Below are 23148 nucleotides of genomic sequence, written 5' to 3'. Positions count from 1 at the left end.
ACTGCAACTCCCAAGTCTCAGAAACTTTTGCGTAAAAAAAAATAAGTTAACAGTATGGACAAAGGGCATGCGCACTCTCACGCAAACAGCGCATACACACGCGCATACAAGCAAATAAGCAACTTTTCTTTTTCCCAGTTTGGAGCCTTTGGACCACAGGCAAGTCGCAAGCCAAGACAAACGCAGGAACAGATAAGAAAGGAAAAGCTTCAAACTTTTCTCCTTGATCAGTCTCCGACACCTTGTCCGATCCATCACCCTCTAATATAAAATGACGTTCCATTAAGAGCACAAATAAAAGAAAAAACACTAACACCTCCAGAACAACTCTGTTTAGTCTGTCTTATCTATTTCTATACATGGCAACTCGTCTATTTCTCTTTCCTCTCTACATATAAGTTCTCTTTCCCCAGTCACCCAACCAATGGCGATTCATTCGAACATAAACCAATCAGAATCAGATGGGACCCGTCAGATTCTGTCAATGTTTACGGACGATGGAGATCGACCTCGATTGCGCTTCCATTTGAATCACCAATTGCTTTATTCAATAGCGCCGGTAGATCGAGCGGCACTGGTACGCCGGTCTCGAAAGTATCCGGCCGGCATGGGCGGGGCACGTCATCGTCCCAGTTGGCGGCACCATACAATTGTACGATAAGCAAAGTGCGGCGGATTCAGGCAGAGGTGGCGACCCAGGTCCCAAAGGGAATCCTGATAGGTAATTGTGTTGTAGGTATAGTGTTTTCATGCTACCTACCAACACACTCTTCACGTACTCATCTGGTACGATTCCGATCAAACGGTTGTTGTTCAAGAACAAGTTCTCTACTCCCGACAATACCCGTGATAACTCCCCAGATAACTGGTTATGGCTCAAGTCCACGATCCATCCATCACCATACGATACTGGATCGTTACCCACCAATGTTTTGGGGACCCCACCAGTAAGATTGTTCCGTTGGAGCAGTAATGATGAGAGTGTTGGACGGAACAGTGACTCCGGAATACTCCCACTGAAGCTATTCATGCTCAGGTCAAGGTACACCAGCTCGGAGAGCGTAACCAGTACGTTAAGTGGGCCCTGCATCTCGTTCTTGGACAAGGAGACATAGCGGAGCGACAACGGCAATGAAGGAAGCAACCCCGAGAAACGGTTATCTTTCAAATCCAGGTGGAGAAGCTGAGTCGTCACCTCGGGCAACTCACCTGAGAGCTGGTTTGATGCCAGGATCAGGACCCTTAGCGAGGGTAACCGGGTGAGACCAGATGGAACCGAACCAACGAGCTGGTTTCCGGTGAGATCGAGCGTGTGAAGGTTTGGGAGGGTTGAGAGAGTCCCCGGAATCGGACCGGACAACCGGTTGTTGGTTAGGGAAATGACTCGGAGATTCTTCAAGGTGCCGAGCTGGGGAGGGATTGAACCGGAGACAAATCCAGCGTAGAGGACCAGCTGGGTTAGAGCCGTTAGGTTGGAGAGAGCCGGGGAAAGTGTACCCATCAACCCGGTCGAGCCGGCTAGGCCAGTACCCAGTGTGAGAGAGGTTACCCGCAAAAGCGGAGGGGCGGCGGCGGCGGCTGTAGGTTCGGGAGAGCAGAGGAGACCAGCGAAGGTGGAACAAGGATTGGGTGCAGTGAAATCCCAGCTGGAGAAGAAATTTGAACGTGGCAGATCTTTGAGACTGTTCCTGATGTCTTGGAGGGCAGCGAGATCTTCGGAGCTGATCTGCTGTTGTTGGAGTGATTGGTGTGTGAGGAAAAAGAAGAGCAACAGAAACAGAAGAAACCGAAGCTCCGCCATTAGAATAGCAGAACCACGAAACAATGTCTGTTAAGAGTCGATTCAAGTGTGGGATCAGCTCTGGCTCAGCGTTGTTCGATCTTCGCTTGGATTTTTACAGAGGAGTGAGTGAGTGAGAGACAACTTCTTATATCCAAGTTGGCACTGGCGAAGAGCGGTGATGGGCCCCCCACTTAGAGGACTACCATCCATGGGAGATAAGAGATCAAGAGTACATGGTCGTAGTGTAGCTTAATATGGTAAGTCATTGATCAGTATGTTTTTAACAGGTACCAATTGTTTCCTATGTCTCCATTAATGGCCTTTGTTTAATGAAAATTAAACAAAGTCTGAAATTAAAATGGTTATTGTATAAGCATTGGATCTGTAAATCTCCCTTTTAGTTACCAATACTAGTAGTTAATTTCTGGAAACTTTAGTCCATCAAGCGCTATGAGACAGATCAGATCCCACATGAGAGTTGAGACCGTCCAGTTTAAGAGACAATTCGAATAAATATGTGGGCCCATTAATAGAAAAATTCAATTAAATTAATTGGGTTTCACATGAGATGGGTGGTATTGAATTATTTTTCCCCACCCAGAGGATTTAAAGTTAGTTATGGAGGGAAGAATTGAACATGAAGAAGTGCATGAGCTTTTTTATTTGGTAATCTTTAATATGGGTGGTACGGGTTGTGCAAAGTTAAAAATTATTGATTATAGGGTAGGCAGGTCGGTGCTTTGCAAACCGAAGTGCTAGGCCTAGCATGTATAGGGATGTGCTAATCAAGTTTGGATTCATTAACTATGAGGGTAAAAGTCTATTATTTCTTGACATCTCTTCACCACGTATTAAGATTGTCATGGAACTCACTGAACAAATCCAGCATTGGTTCATTTTGTTAGCATAGACTTCACCTTCTAATGTATCATAGAAAAAAGTATAAGGGAAGCACAGACTTCTATCCTGGCCGCTTCTTCTTGGACCAAAAAATAAAATTAAACCAATTTTCATCAAACGAGTAGAAATTGAATGGTACAGATCGACCAAAATGGTCCACTTGAAACGAAGAAAATGAAACAAAATACAGTTTGACTTTATGCTGATGCTCCACCAATTTTAAACCATCTTGACCCTGGCAGAAACTTGACCTAACTGACTCAAACTCTACAGTTTATTTACTTTTATCTTTTCGAAGTCCTCAATATTCAAACAAGTGTTTTGAAGAAGTCGGAAGTTGTTTCGAAAGGTTCCAGAAATACATCAAAGCAAAGAGTGAAAGCCTTAAAAGCAGATTCTTGGACTTGTGTCCAAATTTAATGATGATATTTATGGCTTTACATGCCAAACAAACCATACAATTTTCGCTCGCAACATTTATGAATGAATTCCATTAAGAGACCCACGAATATCAGAATGTAAAATGAACCGTTATAAGTAGCCGTTAGCCCGTTAGTGTCTTGGCGGTGGCCTAGCTCAAACTTAAAGGTCCCAATCCCAAAACCATCATGTCATCTCCATTAAATGTTTCTGCTAAAAAGCTCCTTTATGCTTATAGTCTACGCAAATCCGCCTATAAGATCGGTCTTTAATGGGGGGCGATAAATTCATTTTTTCACCCCCTTAAACATTGATGTTTGCCGGAGCAGCTTAGATACATTTGAATTATATATCTTCTTCTTCTTTTTTTATATAGAAATTTTGATTACAAAGGTGTAGTTTTTACATATTAAATAGGGTTTCGCCCGACCCCGAGAAAAATTCATGTTTCTTAATGGTAAATGTGTGAAACCCAAATATTTTCTTTTAAGGGGAACAAAATGAGAGAACAGTTTTGATAGATGACACAACAGTCACAACTCTTCTAAATAAGCATCGAACCAGAGTCATTCTAAATCAGCTGCAATCACTTCAGGTAATTTCGTCTGATTCCACTTATTCAAATCCAAAGTTTTGCTCAGATTTACTAGGGCCTGCTTGGTATTTGAATCCCTGGATTCATGAATTGGAGATTTATACATGTTTGGCTGTAAAGCATCATTTTATTTTGTTGCTTAAAAACGTGAATTATGCCATTCTTGGATATTGGGTAAATTCAATGAATTCCATTTAAGTATAAAATGGATGAAGTTTGCAAATTCACACAGAGTAACCCAAAGGAACTTTACAAACTTCCATAGATTTGAGGCTAATTAAACAATTAATTTTTTGAACCATGAACAGAAGAATCACTTTTAACCCATGCATTCTGTTACAGCACATGGCTGGTACTTTTTATTATTTGGCGGGTTTTGCATGGACAGCTAAAATCTGGCCCAGTAAAAAGGGCCAAATTTATAAATAGGCTGGCTGGGATTTGGGGGCCCAAAATTGGGTCGTGATGTGTTTTCTTCCCACCCGAGAAAATATTGAACCAATAGTGGCTAATATCAATCAAGACCCATGAGATGAGGTTTGAAACCGTTGGATTGGAATATATAGAAAATTTGAATATATAGAATTTAAATCCACCACGGTTGCCTAGATTCCACGAAATGGTTTTGGTGGCTATTATAAATTATAGGCGTCCCCGTCTGGAATTGGTCGTTTCTTTCGTGAGTTCACGAAATGAATCAATCGACAAAGACAGGACGACGCGAGTGTTGGGCCCCACTGGAACCTATCGAATGGTTGGAAGTTGGAACCATTCAACGTTTCCACCTTACATTGTCTTTACATTATCAGATCTTATCTGGGTGTCATCCACGGCGTGTTCCCTGCTAGTAAGCCATCACAACAAGGAACTCAATTTCTAGAAGTCAAAACTGGACCACGGACCCACGGTTCGACCCATGAGTCGGGTTTGGTTTGGTGACCTGGACTTATTCAATTCTCGGTTGACCCAAAGCCTTCAATCTTTTTACATACTAAAACTAATTACTTATAAAATCTCGGGGTCTCAAGAATCGTCCGGCTCAGCCATCGGACCAATCCGGATACGAATGGAGGCTTTGATCAGGCTTCCTACTTGACCGTTGAAATGTCAATAGAAAATTTAAAAATTTGCGTCAGGAATCACCCCAGAGAGAAGCGTGTTTCGTTTCGGTCAATATGGATCTCTTCAGGGGGCGGCTGGGACTGCTTTCCAAGAAATTAGATTGCTTCGCTTGCGGCTCTCTCTTCCTTCCTTCTCTGAGTTCTCTTAAATTTCAGATTGGTCTAATACCTCTTTGGGTTTTGAACATTACAGAAGCTCTGATCACAAAATATATCCAGTTTACATCTCTGTGTATCTGACGCTTCTGGTGATTTACTTGTATATCTTTCTTTACGTGCATCTCTCTATCTATAGCTTCCATGAGTACTGGGAACGCTACATCAGAACCTGGACAACCTGGTTCTACATCATTTAGAAGACTCTCAAATCGACCCAAGTGTGAGCATCTCTGAAAATTCCATCCTTTTAATTTTGTTTCAGTTTATGGCTACCATTCATGTGAGCCCAGATTTTATATCGTGCACTCAATATTACTGTTTATTTTATGGGTCAGTTGGTTAAGGAATCGATTTTTCATCTTCCATGCTACAAAATTGGATTTCTGTTCGTTGAGCTATTCCTAGCTCAGGGATATATATATATATATATATATATATATATATATATATATATATATATTTTTATATATATATATATATATATATATATATATATATATATAGCTTCCTCTTGTTGCCTGGAACACTTGATGTTGAGAGGAGTTTCACAGAGAACATGACGAACCAACCTCTGACTTGAAACCTGAACATACGATACCATAAACCGTGATCATGTAGCTTCCAGTACCTAAACCATGAATCCCGAACCATAAAAACACATGGAAAATCTTTCAAACTAGAAACCTTGTAACTAGTGAACCCAGAAAATATCCGTCAAGCCCATCTTATTTTTTCCCTCGCTGGAAAGTTCACTCGCTGGAAAGTTCATTTAACAGTCCAAGATAAATGTTTTATTATATCGAATTTGGATTTTAAATTTCATCATCTGAGTATATGTAATATATTTCGTGAATTTCTTTATCATAGTTGATTAGATTAATCGTAGAACACAGCAATATCCTGCTGTTGGTTGACGAATCCCAAATCCCAATATGATCAAACTGACAGTTCGAATTTTCATGATCCCAGCTGGACCTTGTGGAAATTTATTCACAAAATTTTTTAATGTCGTCATTATTGTTTCTAAGACTTTTCCTAAATTCGTCACGACCTGATGGAAGTTTGTTTGTCTTTTCAGACTCAAAATTTTCTCAACAAGAGCTTCCGGCTTGTAAGCCGATACTCACTCCAAAATGGGTAAGCGAACACCAAAAGTTCTGGAACATCTTTTTTACTATTATTAGCTGTTTCATTCAGTACTGTGAATCAGTATATACTTATCTAGCAATAACCATGTTTCTCCCAGGTGATCATAGTATTCACAATCGTCACCATCATCTTCATCCCACTTGGAGTTGCTGCTCTATTTGCTTCCCGGGATGTAAGTGTCAAGAATCATCTGAAATATTGTATCTTCTTTCATTTACTTAACTCACTCGATCACTCACTCTTAAGATTATTGTCCACTTTTTAGGTTGTTGAAATGGTCCATCAGTATGAAAAAGAATGCATACCACTAAACTACAGAGGCAACCAGACGGCTGAAATCGCATTCATACAAAGCAATCTGCCCAAAACATGCAACATATCACTAACGGTAAGTCAGAGATTTCCTGACAAATCTGAAACTCCTGACTACTCTGAAGAGAAATCAAATTTGTATGAGAAAGCCCTTCCTAAGCCAACCCTGTTAACATGGTTAACAATTTGTTGCAGGTTCCAAAGAATATGAAGCAGCCTATTTATGTATATTATGAACTCGATAACTTCTACCAGAACCATCGAAGGTACGTTTTCCCTTTTGTTTTGAACTAGTATCTATAGTGTGGGGAAATCATTATATCTAAATAGATCTCACGGTGATGCCTTGTAATTCAGGTATGTTGAGAGCCTAAGCATTGCACAGATAATGGGTACTTCAAATAGCACAAGCGGCTGTGCACCAGAAGACGTAACTGCGGATGGATCCCCCATTGTGCCCTGCGGTCTTATAGCTTGGAGTTTGTTCAATGACACTTACAACTTCTCTCTCAACAACCAGCAAGTGCAGGTCAACAAACAGGGCATCTCCTGGAAGAGTGACAGGGACAAGAAGTTTAGTGACAAAGTGTTCCCCAAAAATTTCCAGAATGGAACCCTAATAGGCGGTAAAACCCTTGATACCACCAAACCAGTAAGTAATTCAGCTCCAGTCTGTACAGAACACAAAATAGAAACATTGCTTTTACAGATGAATGGTTGGCAATTACATTGGTTCCATTATAAACAATAACTGATCTCATATGATGCTATTATCATGTGCAACAGTTGAGTCAACAAGAAGACCTTATCGTCTGGATGAGAACTGCTGCACTTCCAACTTTTAGGAAGTTATATGGGAAGATAGAGATTGATCTCCAAGCAAATGATGTTATAAACGTGACCCTGGATAACGTATATAACACATACAGTTTTAATGGAGCTAAGAAACTTGTACTTTCCACAACTAGCTGGCTTGGGGGCAAGAATGACTTTCTTGGCATTGCATATATCACAGTTGGAGGGTTGTGCTTCTTTCTAGCCATGGTATTCGCAGTCATATATCTGATCAAACCAAGGTAGCAACATTTTCAACGCAAAAAGATTACCTTAACCATTTATCATCATCAAATCTATTTCCATTACTGACACTCTTACATGTTTTCAGGCGACTTGGAGACCCTTCATATTTGACATGGAACGCTCCTGGAGGGCGCTAAAATGATTTTATAAAGAAGGATTGTGCAGATCCCAGATATGGTGGATGTAATATATTGTGTATTGAGAAATATAAATCACTACAGATATATAAGCGAAGGATTCTTTCTCATTGGGAATTTGAATGTTAAAAAATTTCCATTCTTTAAAGGTTGAAAGAACAGAAATACCAACCCCCAACATCCAAGTGATAAATTCGAGCCAATTTAAGGCATTGAAAAGAATTAATGCACAGAATACACCTACATTAAGAATATATACACATGTTCACATTACCTACAAAACTCTAAGCAGAACATTGGAAAGATAAGCTCCTTCAGGATAGGATGGATCGATAGGGTGGTCACAAGCTGCTCCAGCTTGACGTAAAACTGTGACTTTTCTACCCGCCATTGAAGCAGCATTCTGTATGGAACCAAAATAGAAAATTCTCTCAAACACCAACTCCACTGGCTTGCACTTTATATTTATTTTTTTTTTTTTTTTGGGGGGGGGGGGGGGGGAATTTACAGATTTTTCAACCATATAACTCCACTGTCATCCAACATTTGTTCAGATAAAGCAGAGATCTGAATCAATCACTATGCTGGACATTAAGCTGATTCATAATAATACATGTTGCATGATCGCAGAATGCTACGTTTGGATACTCTTTTCCCCCTCAATATAGTTGTGTACCACGTTATTATACCTTAAATATACCACTAATATTTGTAGTTCCCTATCCAGATCAAAGCCTTAATAGGGCTCTGTTTAAGTGAAGAACTAGACTCACTTCAATACCTCCAGGCTCTGATCCTACAGCATCAAGTCATATTCCCAAACCAGATCTAAGCCTAAGGAGAAGCCTAAATGACAATATGATAAAATTTTTCAGCAACAGAACAACCTTTCATGACTAACCTCCCTCATCCAACTATTTGAAACAATTTATAGATCAATAAGCTGTTTGAGATAATCAAAAAAGATATTACTTGCCTGAAGAATACGTAAGAACAATCCACTTTGGGTCATCGCCCCTGAACATGAGCATGTCATGAGAAGACCACCTCTCTTCGTTATTTGCATGGCTAATGAATTTAGATTCCTATACATACCAGATGCACTTTGTAAAACCTGGAACCAAGAGTTGCCCAATAAGAAGCAGGAAAAAGCCACTAATTTTACTCTCCAGTTTTCTAGAACAGATTTTTCAGCAGATAACTCAACTGATTTTTTTCCAATTCAAGTGATTTTTTATTTTTTTTTTTTTGGTAAAATTCAATTGATGTTATTAAATAGCCAGAAAGATCTCCAGCAGCTGAAAACAGATACCCTTTGTGAAGTGAGAAAGGCCTCACCATTAAAGAACTATTCAACCAATACAACCACCATTGTCTTTAAAAAATATGTTACACATGCACAAATTTCTATGAGGAGCAGTTCAAATATAAAAAGTGTTGTGATGTTTATGCCAGCTATTTAATCATCATATATTATTACATATAAAAACACATCAGTTTCCAATCTGCTGGGATGCAAGGTAGTTTAGAAACGATAGAGATAGGAATATGGATCTCCAGAGCCCTTGAACATATTAGCCAACCCCAACACACTCATATATTATACATATAAAACACACAGCCCAATCTGCTGGGATGCAAGGTAGTTTAGAAATGATAGAGATAGGGATATGGATCTCCAGAGCCCTCGAACATATTAGCCTGAAGCCCTTTTCAGGGAGCATTCATCTCCTGGAAAGCTATCTGAACAAAAGCAAATGCATCCAAGGATTTCTTCTGTGTTGTAGCACCCTTTTTTTTTCTATTCCAAATGTGTCACATGCGCCAAGCTCTGCAATTGTTCTGATAGCAATGGTGAGATTCAATTCATAGAATTTACTCTCTTTGTAAATTGGTATCCAATTCTTCATTATCTTGTGGTCTAATATAGCCTGGATTATTCCTTGAGGATTATGGCATCTTATAGATGGTTGGAAGCTTGATGATCTCACTCAGATCGCTCAAATTTGGTCTTTGATAACTGCACCCACTCTTTTGGGTTTTGGAAACAAGGAAGGAGAGAAGAGAACACGACAGGAGGCAGAAGCATGCAAAGGACAAATAGCGAGCCTCATCACAAGTAAACAAACAGAGAGAACAAAGAATATGCTCACAAGAGACCCACCATATGTGGGTAACGCCGCAAGGGGAAAGAACCCGACACCACGGGACCCCCCCAAGCAAAACTCAGATATCCAAAAAGCTTCCAAAACAGTGGAAGCCAGGACCAGGGAAGGATGCACGAGGGGAAAGATCCAGAGTGAGCAGCAGAAGAAAGACCCGCACAGCAAACCAGAAAGCCACGGCACCAAAACATCTAAAAGAGGAAGCCCCAAAGCGCCACAACCCAACCCCCAAGCCAGACCCAGGACCCCGCTAGATACCAGTAGAAGAAGTCCAAGGCATCACAAACACGAAAACAAACCACACCACCCAACATGATGAGCCAATACGACCCAAAATACCACACGGCAAGACCCAAACAACGCAGAGCACGCAAACCCCAACAAAAAACGATCCACAAACAACACAGCCAAAACCCCACCAAAAGACACCAGCAAAAGGAACAGCAAAACCAAATACCCCAAACCCCAGAGAGGAGCCAACACAGGGAAGGCGAAGGCGATCCAGGACAAAGGAACAGCAAAGCAAAAATATGAAGCACGAGAAAAAAGAAAACCCAAAAAAGTCGGAGGAGCCAATCAAACCACAGCCCACCAAGGCAAGCGAATGGAAGGACCACGAGAGCAAACAAGAACGCAGAACGCAACCAACGAAAAGGAGAAAAGAGGGGCGACCAGGAAGGCGAAAAAAGAAGGGAGCAGGCCCAAACAGGACGCAGCATCACACGCAAAGCGATCAATCGGACAGGAACCAGGACCAGGAAGGCAACCAGCCACAGAGGCGATGATAGGGACCGAACACCAAACCACCAAGCTCAGCTGAACAGCACGAACCCATGGGGACAGGAGCACACCACAAGGCCACAACAACAAACCACCGCACAACAGGGAGCAGAGAGACAGGAACCAAAGGGAAACCAGGAAGAACAACGGAAAAAGAAAAGGAGAGGGGAAAAAAAAAGAGCGCAAAAGAAACACCAACCCAAACAGCAAACAAGAAAAAAGATGAAGAGCAAAGAAAAACCGGGCAGAAGGGGAGAACAAACACCAAACAAAGAACCACGAGGCCCACCGCAGGGCAAACCCAAGACAAACACAAGACAAAACCCACGGAGAGAAAAAAAAAAGGAGGGGGACCCACAACAAAAACAAAGCCCACAACAAAGACCAAAAAACCAAGCAAAAGGAACCCAAACCAACGAACCAAGGCAACAAAACGCCAAGAAACCAAAAGACCCAAAAAAAGCAAACCCAGAACACAAAAAAAAGAAACGGGAACAGAAAAACACCAAAGAAGAGGAAAGGAACAAAAAAAACCGAAAAAAAAAAGGAAAAGGGAACAAGAAAACAGACGAAAAAAAAAAGGAGGAAACACGGGCAGCCAGCAAGGCAAGAAAACAGGGGGCAAACAAAGGAGGACCAGGCCGAAAGCAGGAACGACGGCCGACAACAGCCAAGAAAGGTGGAGCGAGCATTTGTTCGCGGCAACCAAGGTAAACAGGCAAAGTCAGTTTAGGTTTGCCTACAGTCATCAAGGAAAATAACAAAAATAAGCCACAAGTGTTGGGTCTTGAAAATGAGCAGTTTTAACAGGTTCCCATGTATGCAATGCTCATCTCAACATGAAACTCGCCCAGTGTATGAGGCTTTCCTTTGTCAGTGCCAAATTCCAGTTTCTCCCTTATTGCTGCCTCTGTTGGAATCCCACTGAAGACAATGATCACCTTTTCTTTGACAGCCTATTCTCATTAGCTATTTGGAAAGGCATTCTGTCCAAAATGGGCACAAAGAAGAAGAATTCTTCCTTTTGAGAGAGAATAAATCTGGGTGGACATGAACTTCACAAGTAAGTGTGTAAGAAGACCTATGGCTGGTATCTACCATATCCTATGAAGACCGAGGGCTGGTATCTACCATATCTAGTTGGACCTTAGAAGTCTAAGATGGGACTCCTGAGTCTAGATCCTTCCAGCAGTTCCAGAACACTACCCTTTTTTATGAGAGATCCAAGTTGGTTGCAGCATCTTCTTGATTCACTGACACCCCTAGAAAAAGGTTTCCTGGTAATAATGCATGGGGTCTTCTATCATATTGGCCCATGCTTCCTCCTACACCCACCACTTGGTATAGGCAAGGCCTTGTAAGATGTTTTTGTTTATGTCTCTCCTTTGGGCTTTGGCCACAAATTTCTTATTCATCAAAAAGAATTTGTATGGGACTTCTTCAATAATTGATCTCATTGCAGTGATCTCCTCATTACTCTCATATTAGTCTAGCACTTTATTCAATAAATCTGCATTTCATTTATTATATGTTTTCAACATATATGGCCCATGCTATAACTTATAATTATGTTTCTCACATAAAAAGGATGTGACTTACAATACTGTAAAACCAGCCAGCAGATAGCAAAATTAAATATTTCTAGATGCCAAAATATAACAAAAATAATTTAATCTAGAAATATAAGAGGGACTCTCAGCATCTAACCACCAATCAACAAGAAAAGCAGAAATATGCAAGTACCTTCTTCCGAGGAGCTAATTTTGGGGGGTCCAGAATAACCAAATCCCAAGATTCATGCCTTGAAGCAGCTGATTTCATGAATTCTGTGGCATCTTCTCTCAGAAATGTTACTCTTCCTGGATCAAACTTGTTGAGACGGACATTTTCTTTTGCAAGGTCCAAAGCAGGTATGGAGGTATCAATGCCTGAGAGAAATAAGAGACAATTAATCACTTACCCTTCCATTGGAAGATATTTGCATCTCAAGGACAACAATTTAAGCGAGCTATAAATTTGTTCCATCAGTAGGGAGATTTTTATTTTTTTCACTTGCCCAAGAAATTGGCATTGAATACAAGGAGAAAGATAATTCCAACTTTCCAATGACTTATTGAATTCACCACCCAAAAAACGAAAAGAAATGAGTTTAGCTTCCAATTATTTACCCAAAACATCTACAGCACCACCCCGGACTGCATTTAGAGAAAAGCCACCACTGTAGCAGCAAATATCAAGAACTTTACGTCCCTCTGAAATTGTTGATATGAACTTACGATTTTCACGTTGATCAGCATAAAATCCTGTTTTTTGACCTTCCAATGAGATTGCATAAACAATCCCATTTTCTAATACCTGACATAAAGAGCTTAACATCATGTCATATGTCCCAAATGAGAGAAGACAGAGGGGAGGTAGAAGGATAAAAGACTTAAGGGTAGAGCCATTTTTCAAAAAAACCCCCAAAGATGTCAACAAATTTCTTAGACCAATGGATTTGTACTAAATCATTCAACTGGCTAATAGACTCAAACCCAAAATGACACCTGGGAAAAGGGACATCTAATATCGGACTCCATTGTGATAATGGTGGGAAAGTGTACAGGAGTAGCACCAACATAAAATCCACAAGGAATTTGTTCACACATAAAAATTTCAGGTCCTGTTCAGGTGATAAAACCTGTAGCTAAGGCATAGACCCAAGATCAAATTTTGAGTTGTCTACAGACTCCACACAGCTATAGGCCAAAAAATGCTCCCCAAAATTTTGGTCAATTAAGACCCTATAAGGTATCCTCCTTACAATCTCTAACCTTTTCATAAGTCTCTTGAACAGCTAAATAGCTTCCATTATGGCTCTTCCTTGCATAAAACCAAATGGGTTCTCCATAATAGTAGTTTCTTGTCCCAAATGGATTTTAACAACCCCCTCCCATAATTTCATGGTATGGTTCATTATTTTTATGTTTTTGTAGTTAATGCAACTCCAAATATCAAAAAATATTTTTGTTGGACCAAATCACAATGATTCTCCTCCAATCATCTGGCATTATCTTCTGTACTCTAAGGGTGTCAATTTGGTACTATGGCTCTTCCTTGCATAAAACCAAATTGGTTCTCCATAATAGTAGTTTCATGTCCCGAATGGATTTTAATAACCCCCTCCCATAATTTTATAGTATGGTCTCATTACTTTTACGCTTTTGTATTTAATGCAACTCCGAATATCAAAAATTTATTCTCCTCCAATCATTCTGGCATTATCTTTGTACTCACTAAGGGTATCAATTTGGTACTTTCCTTGTTTGACCACTTCATTAGTAGATCTCAAAGATTCTCATTTTAAGAGCCAACACCATACCCTATGATAGTTAAGCTGTGAAGCACAAATCGATGACCACTAGTCTAGGTTGAACTTATCAAAATTCCACTTTCCTGCCCACTTCATTAGTAAGAGATTTCAAAAAAATCTCCTTCCTCCACCTTATCCATGGAAAAATAAGCTCACCTTTTTATGAGCCTCTATAATAACACACACATCCATGACCAGTAGTCTATTCTGTGCAGTTATATTCTGTGACTTTGTAGTTGATGACCTTGAGGCTATCATTTCTCTTGAGATTTGGTATCTTCTTCCTCTATCTTTTCCATCCCCAGTGGGACCGTTTAAGTTTTATTCCTTTCTATTGTATTCCACTTTAGTTTCCTATTATGTTTAGTCCCATTATCCAGAGTATTATATTTACAGTGGCTCTGAAGGTAAATTACTTCACTCTTCTATCGCCCAGCCTTTCCTCCATCTTCATGATCTCACCATTCTTCTTCTCTTTTCTCTTTCTCTTTCTCTAATTCTTTTTCCTGGATTCTTCAGTTCTCAACGAAATACAAAATCAACACTACCATGAACAAAATCAGATCCCATTAATTATGCAATTGTTATGATATTCAGCAGAAAAATCTTGGTATGTTAATAATAAGGCCGTAAGCAGTTTCAAACCTTCACCCGCTCAAGCGAAGGGGATGGGTGTGATCCTCCTAGATCTGATACATCCAATCCTTCTTCTTTTAAGATATCAAAAGATGGTCTCCACCAAATATGATCAATGTCACAGGTTCTACTGATACAGGACTCAATTTCAGATTTATACTTCTCAACCCAAGCAGCGGATGAAGCTACTACAGCAACATTGCCAAATACATCAACAATTAGACCTGACAACCTGCAATAAAAGCAAAGTAACAAAATCTAAAAACAGGGAAGCTAACAACCTACGTTAAATATATTATACCACAAAAACTAGCAATCTAAGACATGGAAAAGGTTAAGTCCAGTAACATGTACACATTCAGTAACAAAATTTAAACCCAAAGGTTCAACAATCCATAAACCACTAAAATCATGACTACATACTGACAGCAGTGGTCCAGGAAGATTTAAAAGAACTTCCAAGTTTTAGAATATGCAGGGTATGGGCCCTAAATATCAAACCTCAGCGGCTCAGCCACAATTGAGTTTATGAACTGGGATATGAATTTAGGGTTTGGATGACAAAAGTCAGTAAAGCACCAGTACAAGTTTATCACTGCCATTTCAAGTCACCAAGTTCAATGCATTTGAACACCCCCCCCCCACCCCCCACCCCCCCTCCAACCCCCCCCCGATATGATGAAGACATTTTGTTGGCCCTCAAATTAGGGACAAAGCAAAAGATAAATTATGTACCTGAAATGTAAGCGACTAACAATATCCCATTCTACCAATGGTGAGATGATTTATTATTCTGATGCACTAAGATAAAAGGTTATCCATTCATTATCAACTTGTATCTGCTCTGTATTTGGGATTTGTTAATACAATTCATTATGTCTATGAACAAAAATTTATGAAAGAAACAGAAAAATAGACCTACGAAAAAAGAATAATAATAAAGAAAGAAAGAAATTAGCACATACATAATGTTGCATAATGTTGCATACCTGTCTCCTTCACTGTTCACAAGACGATATGCATTTGTATCCATAGATGGAAGCCCAAGACTCCTACGTAATTCTAGAGCACCATGAACTCTTATTGCAAGAAGCTTCTCCATATTCAAAGCACAAGACGGATCTCTGCAACACCCCCCCCCCAAAAAAATGATTCATCTTGTACAAGGGCAAGATAAGATTTTAGGGTCTTTCTAAACATGGAGCCATTCGGAGATCTTATATCATGTACCTTGCTGTCTCATCTTCTAGCTGCATGAGGCGGACACAAAACATGGAGACTGCATTGTACATCCCCCATCCAATGGGCTTTTCTGCCCCATCTGCTACTAGCACAACATCTCCAGATTTGGGTGGTGGCCTACCAATAATCCTGTCAATGGCACCACTATAAACCATTGGACTTCCATCCTTGAAAAGCTGGGTCTTACCCTTTTTCAAGACAAGTTTTGCAATACCTAAGGAACCAAAGGAAAATATAGAACCATCAAATAGGTTTCAAGACACACTTTGGAAACAGAGAAACCATCAAATAGTAAGCCTTAAACTGAAATCTCTGCATATCCCTAGCTTCTTAAATGGTTAGCATCTACATTTTCAGGGGGCAGATATGCTCTAGATAGGACTTACAATGAATCAAAAGCATTGGCTAAACAAATGAAAATTAAATTCAAAACTTAAAACAAAAGATTCTGCATAGATTCTTAAAGAAAAGTTAAAAGGGATCCAATAAGGTTGAAACAGTGCAATCATTTGATACCAAAGTAATGGAGGTTTCCTGCCCAAACGGTGACACTGTAATATGGCAGATACAGTATGTAAACAAAGTTGATGAGTTACAGACTCAGAAAGAATCACCACAAAGGAATTCTTTCATCAACATGCACACCACGGTCATCAAGGCATCTCCACATGTCCAAGTTGCTTGGGTGCATACCACAAAGAAGAAAAGAAAATGGAGGAGCAAGGGACAAGGAATAGGAAAGAAGAAAATAATAGGAAGAACAACAGAAGAGATTAGAAAGGAAAGATATAGGATGTTACCCTGAACTCAAGTTTCAAACAATAATCTCTAGATGCAATTATTACCGGGTATATATATATAGAGTCATATTTTCATACATAATCTGGAAATAGAAACTACTAAACAAATCTTATCAAACAAAGAAACAACTCAATCAAATCTCCTACATATATCAGTTTTAGAATAAATAAATGCAACTAGAGAAAAACACCAGCAAATAACTAAATAACTCCTACCATCCCTTATCAGACCAAAATCCTGGTTGCATCGGAGTCTGGTTTTCTAGATTTGACCACATGTTGGTCCAGCAATGATAATGCTAATGCATCAATAAAACTATTGAAGGCTACAAAGACAAGGTCAGACACCACAAGACTAGCAGTGTGTCATTGGCTAAACCCAATTAATGGAGATGAGAATATATTGATTGCAGTGGCTTTTTGTTGCTCTTTTTCTGTTCAAATTTATGGTTTCGATTTGGTTTCCTCCAGTTCAAAATGATAACATGATGCAGTTATGCTGTTTAAAACCAGCATTGAGTGTATGGAGGTAGAGGGCGGCTCCCTACACCAGCACCAAATTGTGGGAAATAATTTAGGATTTTATTTGAACTTTTAATTAGAGGGGCACTCTAAACAATTCCCAAAATGCAACATGAGAGTAGTCTCACTTTGCAACCCATAGAGTGGCTCTCTAAACAATTGAATTAAAGGTTGAGCAAAGTCAAGTAATGAGAGTGAAGTGCCACCTCTATAAGGGTCACTAAAGAATTGATAGTTAGATTACTAACATCCAAATGTCTATGGATGTCGCTTCTAGAGTTCTTGTTCTTTACTTTTTGCAAGTCCCATAGAGCAGTTGAGTATTTGGTATTCCTTAGGGGACATGTATCATGAAAAAAGATCAGCATTGACACCCTATTAAAAGCAAACAAGAGCATAAATCAACGTGATCACATCCAAAAGTCACAAAATATACTTTTAAACCAATAAAGGGACAAAATCATAGAAAAGCTCCAAAAACAAACTTAACTAGATGGAAATTAACTGTGATGTACCTAATGGGACCTAACTTAGTGTATCGGTGCTAGATGGACCAACCTAGTATGGGATAAGTTGAAGTGCTCAATTTAACATGTTCCATCAACTTTGAAGCTTTCAGCATACAAAGCAAATACCTAACATTTTATACTAGAGCCGAACACCACATCACCAGGTTCAATGACAGAAAAGACCACCTAGAGTAGAGTGAAAGCTACCAAGAAAAGGCTACCTACTGCTAAAGTGAGAGCTACCGAGGATGACATTTGCAAAAGCATTGCGGTGTGTCATGGTGCTTAACAGGGCCTAATCTAGCATATGGGTGCTAATGTGGGCCAGATTAGTGTTAGAGGAATAGGTTGAAGGGCTTAATTTAATCCATTTCATCAGTTTTGGAGCTTTTGGCATATTGATCAATTACCTAGCAATCATTACATTTCTCATTTCAATCAATTTTAAGGTAAAACCTGTTACTCTAGTGCAACAAACCTCTTCTTAGGACCTTATGACATAGGACCAAAGCCTCCACCTCCTTCCTTTTTCTTTTTTCTTCTTCCATTGAAAGTGAGAAGGTGGTAAAACTCTTTCATTTACCTCCTTATACATTTCCTCTGCCACCCTAACCCCATTACAAAGAACACTTAGAGTCTTGTCTATCTCCTGTCATAAATTTAGCTTACAAAGACCACAAATATCAAGAATAAAAAGAAAATAATGTACTTAATTGCTACCATAATCTTGGGATACAGATAATCCTGGACAGGATAGCAACTTCTGATACTTACAACGTATTGAAAGTTGAAACCCATCTGCACTTCTTCATCCATTCCTATTTGCTACATAAATAAAATGAGTAAATGACCCAAAAGAAGCACTCATACTTCTGTGTCTGTTGTGAACCTTAAAATGTTGTTTGTGAAAACATAAACATTCTAGATTTCTACCTAGTTCCATTACAAGGTATTGAAACCGAGAGACTTCACATCCACAACTTATTGTTATACAAATATAAATGACCCAATAGAAATATCCAGGTGCCTGTGTTCTACTATTGATTGTTAAACCTAGTTTCTCAAGACGAATCACTCTAATCACAGTGATGGTCAAACTTGCAAATCTAGAATTCAAGAAATCTATATCAATCAAAACTTAGAGAAGCATGAAATACTAACACATGATTCCCATCAATAACCACCTCAGAACAACGTATTAGCCTTTAGCAACGTTATTGAAATGGGAAACTTCAACAGCAATGCAGTAAAATTGGAAAGCCATTCGAAAACCCTCCTTCTGGATTGGGTATTGCCAGACACAACAGTCTTTAAAGAGCCAGAATCCTACCACACTTCAACTAGCACATGCGCACCCAGAAACAAAATCCTCCCCTTCTGTGAATGTGTGAGCGTTCACGGATATTGAAATCACGAAAACGAGCACCTAGCAAGGTTTGTCTTATAATTAGTAACAAGGATATTCACTAAGTAGCTAGCATCTAAATAAAGGTTTCCATGTCAAATAAGATCTCCTGAAAGGGTGAAAGGTTCTCATAGCGATATGCGCTCAACCGTTTTAGTGCTGCACACGATAGCACTCAAATAGAGAGTTACATTCTGGGAGGTGAAGGATAATACCATACAATTGAGACAAATAATCATATATCAATGAGACGATTGTAGAAAATGCCCATATGCCTGTCGATTTTACATTGAATAGCGACCGAAAGCAAATGCACTTAACACACATCATCATGCTGATACAAAAGATAGAGACGGAACCTTTATGGTTGGAAGCGATATCTTGAAGGGTGGATGACGCAGTAGATGATGAAAGCGATACTGACTTCACCAGAAGAGAGCGAAGCTGCATGTTTCTAACGTGTTAGAGATTGCAAAAGCGGAAAAGCCAGAAGGGAAGGAAGGATAACTCAGGTGGATGGCATTGGAGCCTCTGCACCTTCACTTTGGTTGTTCAATGAATATGAAACCATTAAACCGCCTTTTTTTAAGTGCTATGTTGGGGACTAGAGTGACTTCGAAGTTCTTCAGAGCCAGAATGCAAAACCTAAAATTAAGTAGGGCTGCAGGGGTGAGGTAAAATACACGACTTTTCCGTTCCGCACAAAATTTTGTCTGGATAGTTTTTTCTCGAACATAATTGATAAATGTTTCTGAAAAGTGTTCCTTGTTCAAATACGATTCGAATTTAACGGTAAATCTTAAAATAAACAGACTGAGATAAAATGAGCTAAGCTTAACCAACAGAAATAAAAAATAAAATACACATTCTTCTTTTTTCTTCTTTTTTATTATATACACATCCGAGGGGATCAATTTTTTGACATTAATAATGTGGGAACAGTGATTGGGGCCCGCCCCCTATGATGAGTCGTAGAGGGGTATGAGAAGAGTGTTATCATTGTATCGAGTTCCTTCATAGAAGGGTTGAAATATTACATGTAATTTAATTATATAATTAATTGGACATTTATTGAGAGAGCTCCTCTAAATTGAAGATCCTTATTTGTTTCCATGCAGTCATAATACCACGATATTAATTCACCCATGCAAGTGAATAGGATCGTAAAAAAAAAAAAAAGTGAAGAGGAAGCTATAGTTGGGTAGAATGAACTTGGCTTGAATAACACCCCCACCCCCAAAAAAAAAATGAAAATAAATTTTGTCACTATGATTGCAAAAGTTTATAGTATGGAATTTCTTAGATTCTCTAGTTTCTTTCTAAAATTATGATTTTAAGGTACTAAATCATGAAATATACTAATTGTTTTTTGAACAACATTTTATTTGATAGTACGTTAACTATGCCAACATGCAAAAGAAATGGGTGGCAGTGGAATAAGTGACTCAAATTAAAGGTGATAATAATTATGTGCTAATGGTTTTGTCTTCAATACTTTTTCCATGAAAATACTACTCCAAAATCAAGTGAAAGAAAATTTTCGGGTCCAAGAGTGTATTTACCATTTCCCAAACATCAGGGATGAAAATTGAAGAAATTTAATAAAAGATGTTGTACTTTTTTTTTTTTTCTTTTCCAGTAGACAATTAGTAATGATTTTTTCTACATCTTCATGCAATCTCTAATTTGTCTTTGCATATATAAGGAGCATCATTTTCCATAGATGCATGGTTATTGTTTTTTTGCATATTTATATTCTCATATGACAATCAATCATAGTAATCATAGTACAAAATGAAATTTCAAGGATTTTTTAGTTTAAATATTTGTTTATGGAGGACCATTTAGTGGAGCTTGAGGAACGAGCTTACAATCTCTATGATACTACTTACTATCAAGAATTTCTATGGGAGTGGGTGAGTTTTTTATAACGTGGAATGACTTTTAAATTTTTTTAATAAAAATTGACAATAACAACGTTGTTTTGTATGAAATTTTGATTTTGTTGTAGGATGTGTTAAACCATTTATTTATGGTTTTTTTTTTTTCGCACACCACAAACTATTAGTCAAGCCGAATCTAAACCGTTAGCCCAAACAGTTATTTAACCCGAATCTAAATTGTACAAAATCAAAACCCGCTTGAAACCATTATTTTGGTAATGGACCATGTTTAGATTGGGTGTTTTTCAGCTCCACAACGTTAACTCCAGCCTAAAACAGGCCCAAACCGTACTGTTGACACCTTTCCTTGCCCCACCCTCACGCTCTTTTAATAGAAAGGAAGTCTAAAACCAAAAAAAAAAAAAAAAAAGTGGGACCGGGGTCCACCTTCGCTTAGCACCGCCAGGCTAGGCGGCGCAAAGGTTTTCGTGGTCAAACCGGTGATAGAACGTTCGACTAAAACTTTTGATTTTACTTGGAAGTTGAAACGATGCCTGCTTTTTTCTGATTCTATCTTCACCCCGCTTCGATCCTCCTTCCGTCTTTCGTATCAGGGTCGATAGTGATATTCTCCGACTCTATACAGAAGTTTTAGTAGCAGAAGTTCAGATCCCATGGGGAATCGAAGTAATGTGGTAACGGCCTAATTCATTGGTTGTCATCTCCAGATCTTTCGTTAACCTCTCCCTTTCTACCTCATTTTCTGTCGATCCAACGAACGAATTTCGAAGTGCCAGAACAGCAACACTCACTTGCTTGTCTGTCGCTCCCGTTGCCATTTTCACGCCGTAGGACTAAGTTTTTTCGCATGCTTATCTGCAACTGCTGGAGCTGTGATTATGGCATTTTCAGTGAGGCGATGTGGAGTCTACTTAAGACTCTGTGTCATATGCTATAGGTCAGTGGGAACTCACATGTGTGAGCTGTTTTGTAGCTTGAGTCTTGAACACTGTTTTTGTTTTGGGGAGTGAGGTTGATGAAGTTAACAGTTTGCAAGTTATTTCAAATAACAGGGGATATGACATAATACTTGTGTCCCAGGATTTCACATTATATTTCTGCAGGGGATATGTCTTCGCTGTATGTGTCCACAAAGTGCAGCTTCTTCTGCAAGTCGAGAGTGTGAAACAACGCTTTCATCACCACCAACAGCAACACCAGCAAAGCCAAGTCAATGTTCAAGAGGAACTAGCGCCCACAGAAATATCTGAGATATGTGACTACTTCTCAGTTCTCACCGGGTTGCTTCAGAACCCTATGGTGCCTCTCGAGTTGCTTCCTTCATTACCCTTCTCACGTTACCTATTTCAGTTGTCCGGGAGTTCTTGAAACTGATCGCTTGGAAGAAAGGATCATTACAGGCACAAGGTGGAGATCTTTTCCCTGTACAGAAGCCACGCATTGAGTTGTGTCTTGAGAATCATTCTGGATCAGTCATGAATGAGAACCAAAAGAAGTCTTCAGTAGCAAAGACCAACATTCATTATGACCGACCTCAAAACTCTGTTGATATTGAGCTTACAGTGGTTCTTGATTCTACTCAAATACCCAACATAACTGCTGCTGGTGGGGCTGCCTGGTTGCCCTCTTGTGTTTCTGTAACATTGAGATACTCATCTGGACACAATCCCCTTGAATCATTTCTGGGAATGGAGGGAAGCCACGGAGGCTGTGCTGGTCCCGAGTGGAAGACTGGGAAAGGTGCAAACAGAGGGTGGCTAGAACAGTAGAGATGACGGACAGAAGTTTGGCAGTAGATGCTACTCAGGGAAGGATAAGAGGAGTTGCAGATAGTGTGCAAAGAGCACTCAAGTTGTGTATTCAAGGCCTGCGGGATGGTGGTGGTGGTGGTCTAACAGCTAGCTCTGGTGCCACATGATTGCTGGTCATCTCATTATTAGTAGAGAAAGGAAATTGCAAAAACTGAGCATACCTTGTATAGAACATTGGCGATCTCTGCACATGCAACCTGTTTTGGCTGGCTGCTGCTCATTTCATTCCTGGGGTCCTTTGGGACTCCTATGAATGAAGACTCTGCTGTCAGATATTGTCCTTCGTGCCTCTGCCTAGAACAGGTGCTTTGGTCGGCAACTGCAACTCTCCAAACTTGTCAATTTACGATATCAATCTCGTGTTAA

The 23148-nt window shown here is 39.5% G+C and overlaps 3 protein-coding genes across 3 annotated transcripts; 1 reads left to right on the top strand and 2 right to left on the bottom strand.

Moving 5' to 3' along the window:
• Nucleotides 1-68: 68 nt before the first annotated feature.
• Nucleotides 69-1945, bottom strand: LOC149026366 (Leucine-rich repeat (LRR) family protein). Its single transcript, XM_089146650.1, has one exon. The coding sequence runs from the start codon at nt 1799-1801 to the stop codon at nt 548-550; it is 1254 nt and encodes a 417-aa protein (XP_089002776.1). The 5' UTR covers nt 1802-1945; the 3' UTR covers nt 69-547.
• A 2933-nt stretch (nt 1946-4878) lies between these two features.
• LOC149026365 (ALA-interacting subunit 3-like) lies at nt 4879-7691 on the top strand. The gene is made up of 8 exons (XM_089146649.1): nt 4879-5198; nt 6057-6115; nt 6225-6299; nt 6393-6515; nt 6635-6705; nt 6797-7091; nt 7226-7515; nt 7605-7691. Exons 1-8 carry the CDS (start codon nt 5120-5122, stop codon nt 7654-7656), a joined length of 1044 nt encoding a protein of 347 aa, XP_089002775.1. The 5' UTR covers nt 4879-5119; the 3' UTR covers nt 7657-7691.
• A 13-nt stretch (nt 7692-7704) lies between these two features.
• LOC149026364 (S-adenosyl-L-methionine-dependent methyltransferases superfamily protein) lies at nt 7705-19847 on the bottom strand. The gene is made up of 8 exons (XM_089146648.1): nt 19427-19847; nt 15820-16045; nt 15579-15713; nt 14599-14821; nt 12770-12956; nt 12345-12529; nt 8633-8770; nt 7705-8059 (listed from the first exon to the last, which is right to left on the bottom strand). The coding sequence occupies exons 1-8, from the start codon at nt 19515-19517 to the stop codon at nt 7931-7933; spliced, it is 1314 nt and encodes a 437-aa protein (XP_089002774.1). The 5' UTR covers nt 19518-19847; the 3' UTR covers nt 7705-7930.
• Between the last annotated feature and the right edge of the window lie 3301 nt (nt 19848-23148).

This window comes from Hakea prostrata, chromosome 2 (assembly GCF_041222555.1).
Source record: "Hakea prostrata isolate BN-2017 chromosome 2, UWA_Hpros_2, whole genome shotgun sequence".
Lineage (NCBI taxonomy): Eukaryota > Viridiplantae > Streptophyta > Magnoliopsida > Proteales > Proteaceae > Hakea > Hakea prostrata.
This window is presented reverse-complemented; position numbering and strand designations above follow the sequence as displayed.

Coding starts and splice junctions, on each gene's coding strand:
- LOC149026364 (XM_089146648.1), bottom strand. CDS start 19,517: ATGCAGCTTCGCTCTCTTCTGGTGAAGTCAGTATCGCTTTCATCATCT. Junction 12,530..12,769: donor TGGTGCTGTAGATGTTTTGG/GTAAATAATTGG, acceptor TATTTCTCTCAG/GCATTGATACCTCCATACCT. Junction 8,060..8,632: donor TGTTCTTACGTATTCTTCAG/GCAAGTAATATC, acceptor GGTTCCATACAG/AATGCTGCTTCAATGGCGGG.
- LOC149026366 (XM_089146650.1), bottom strand. CDS start 1,801: ATGGCGGAGCTTCGGTTTCTTCTGTTTCTGTTGCTCTTCTTTTTCCTC.
- LOC149026365 (XM_089146649.1), top strand. CDS start 5,120: ATGAGTACTGGGAACGCTACATCAGAACCTGGACAACCTGGTTCTACA. Junction 6,116..6,224: donor CGATACTCACTCCAAAATGG/GTAAGCGAACAC, acceptor TGTTTCTCCCAG/GTGATCATAGTATTCACAAT. Junction 6,706..6,796: donor TTCTACCAGAACCATCGAAG/GTACGTTTTCCC, acceptor CTTGTAATTCAG/GTATGTTGAGAGCCTAAGCA.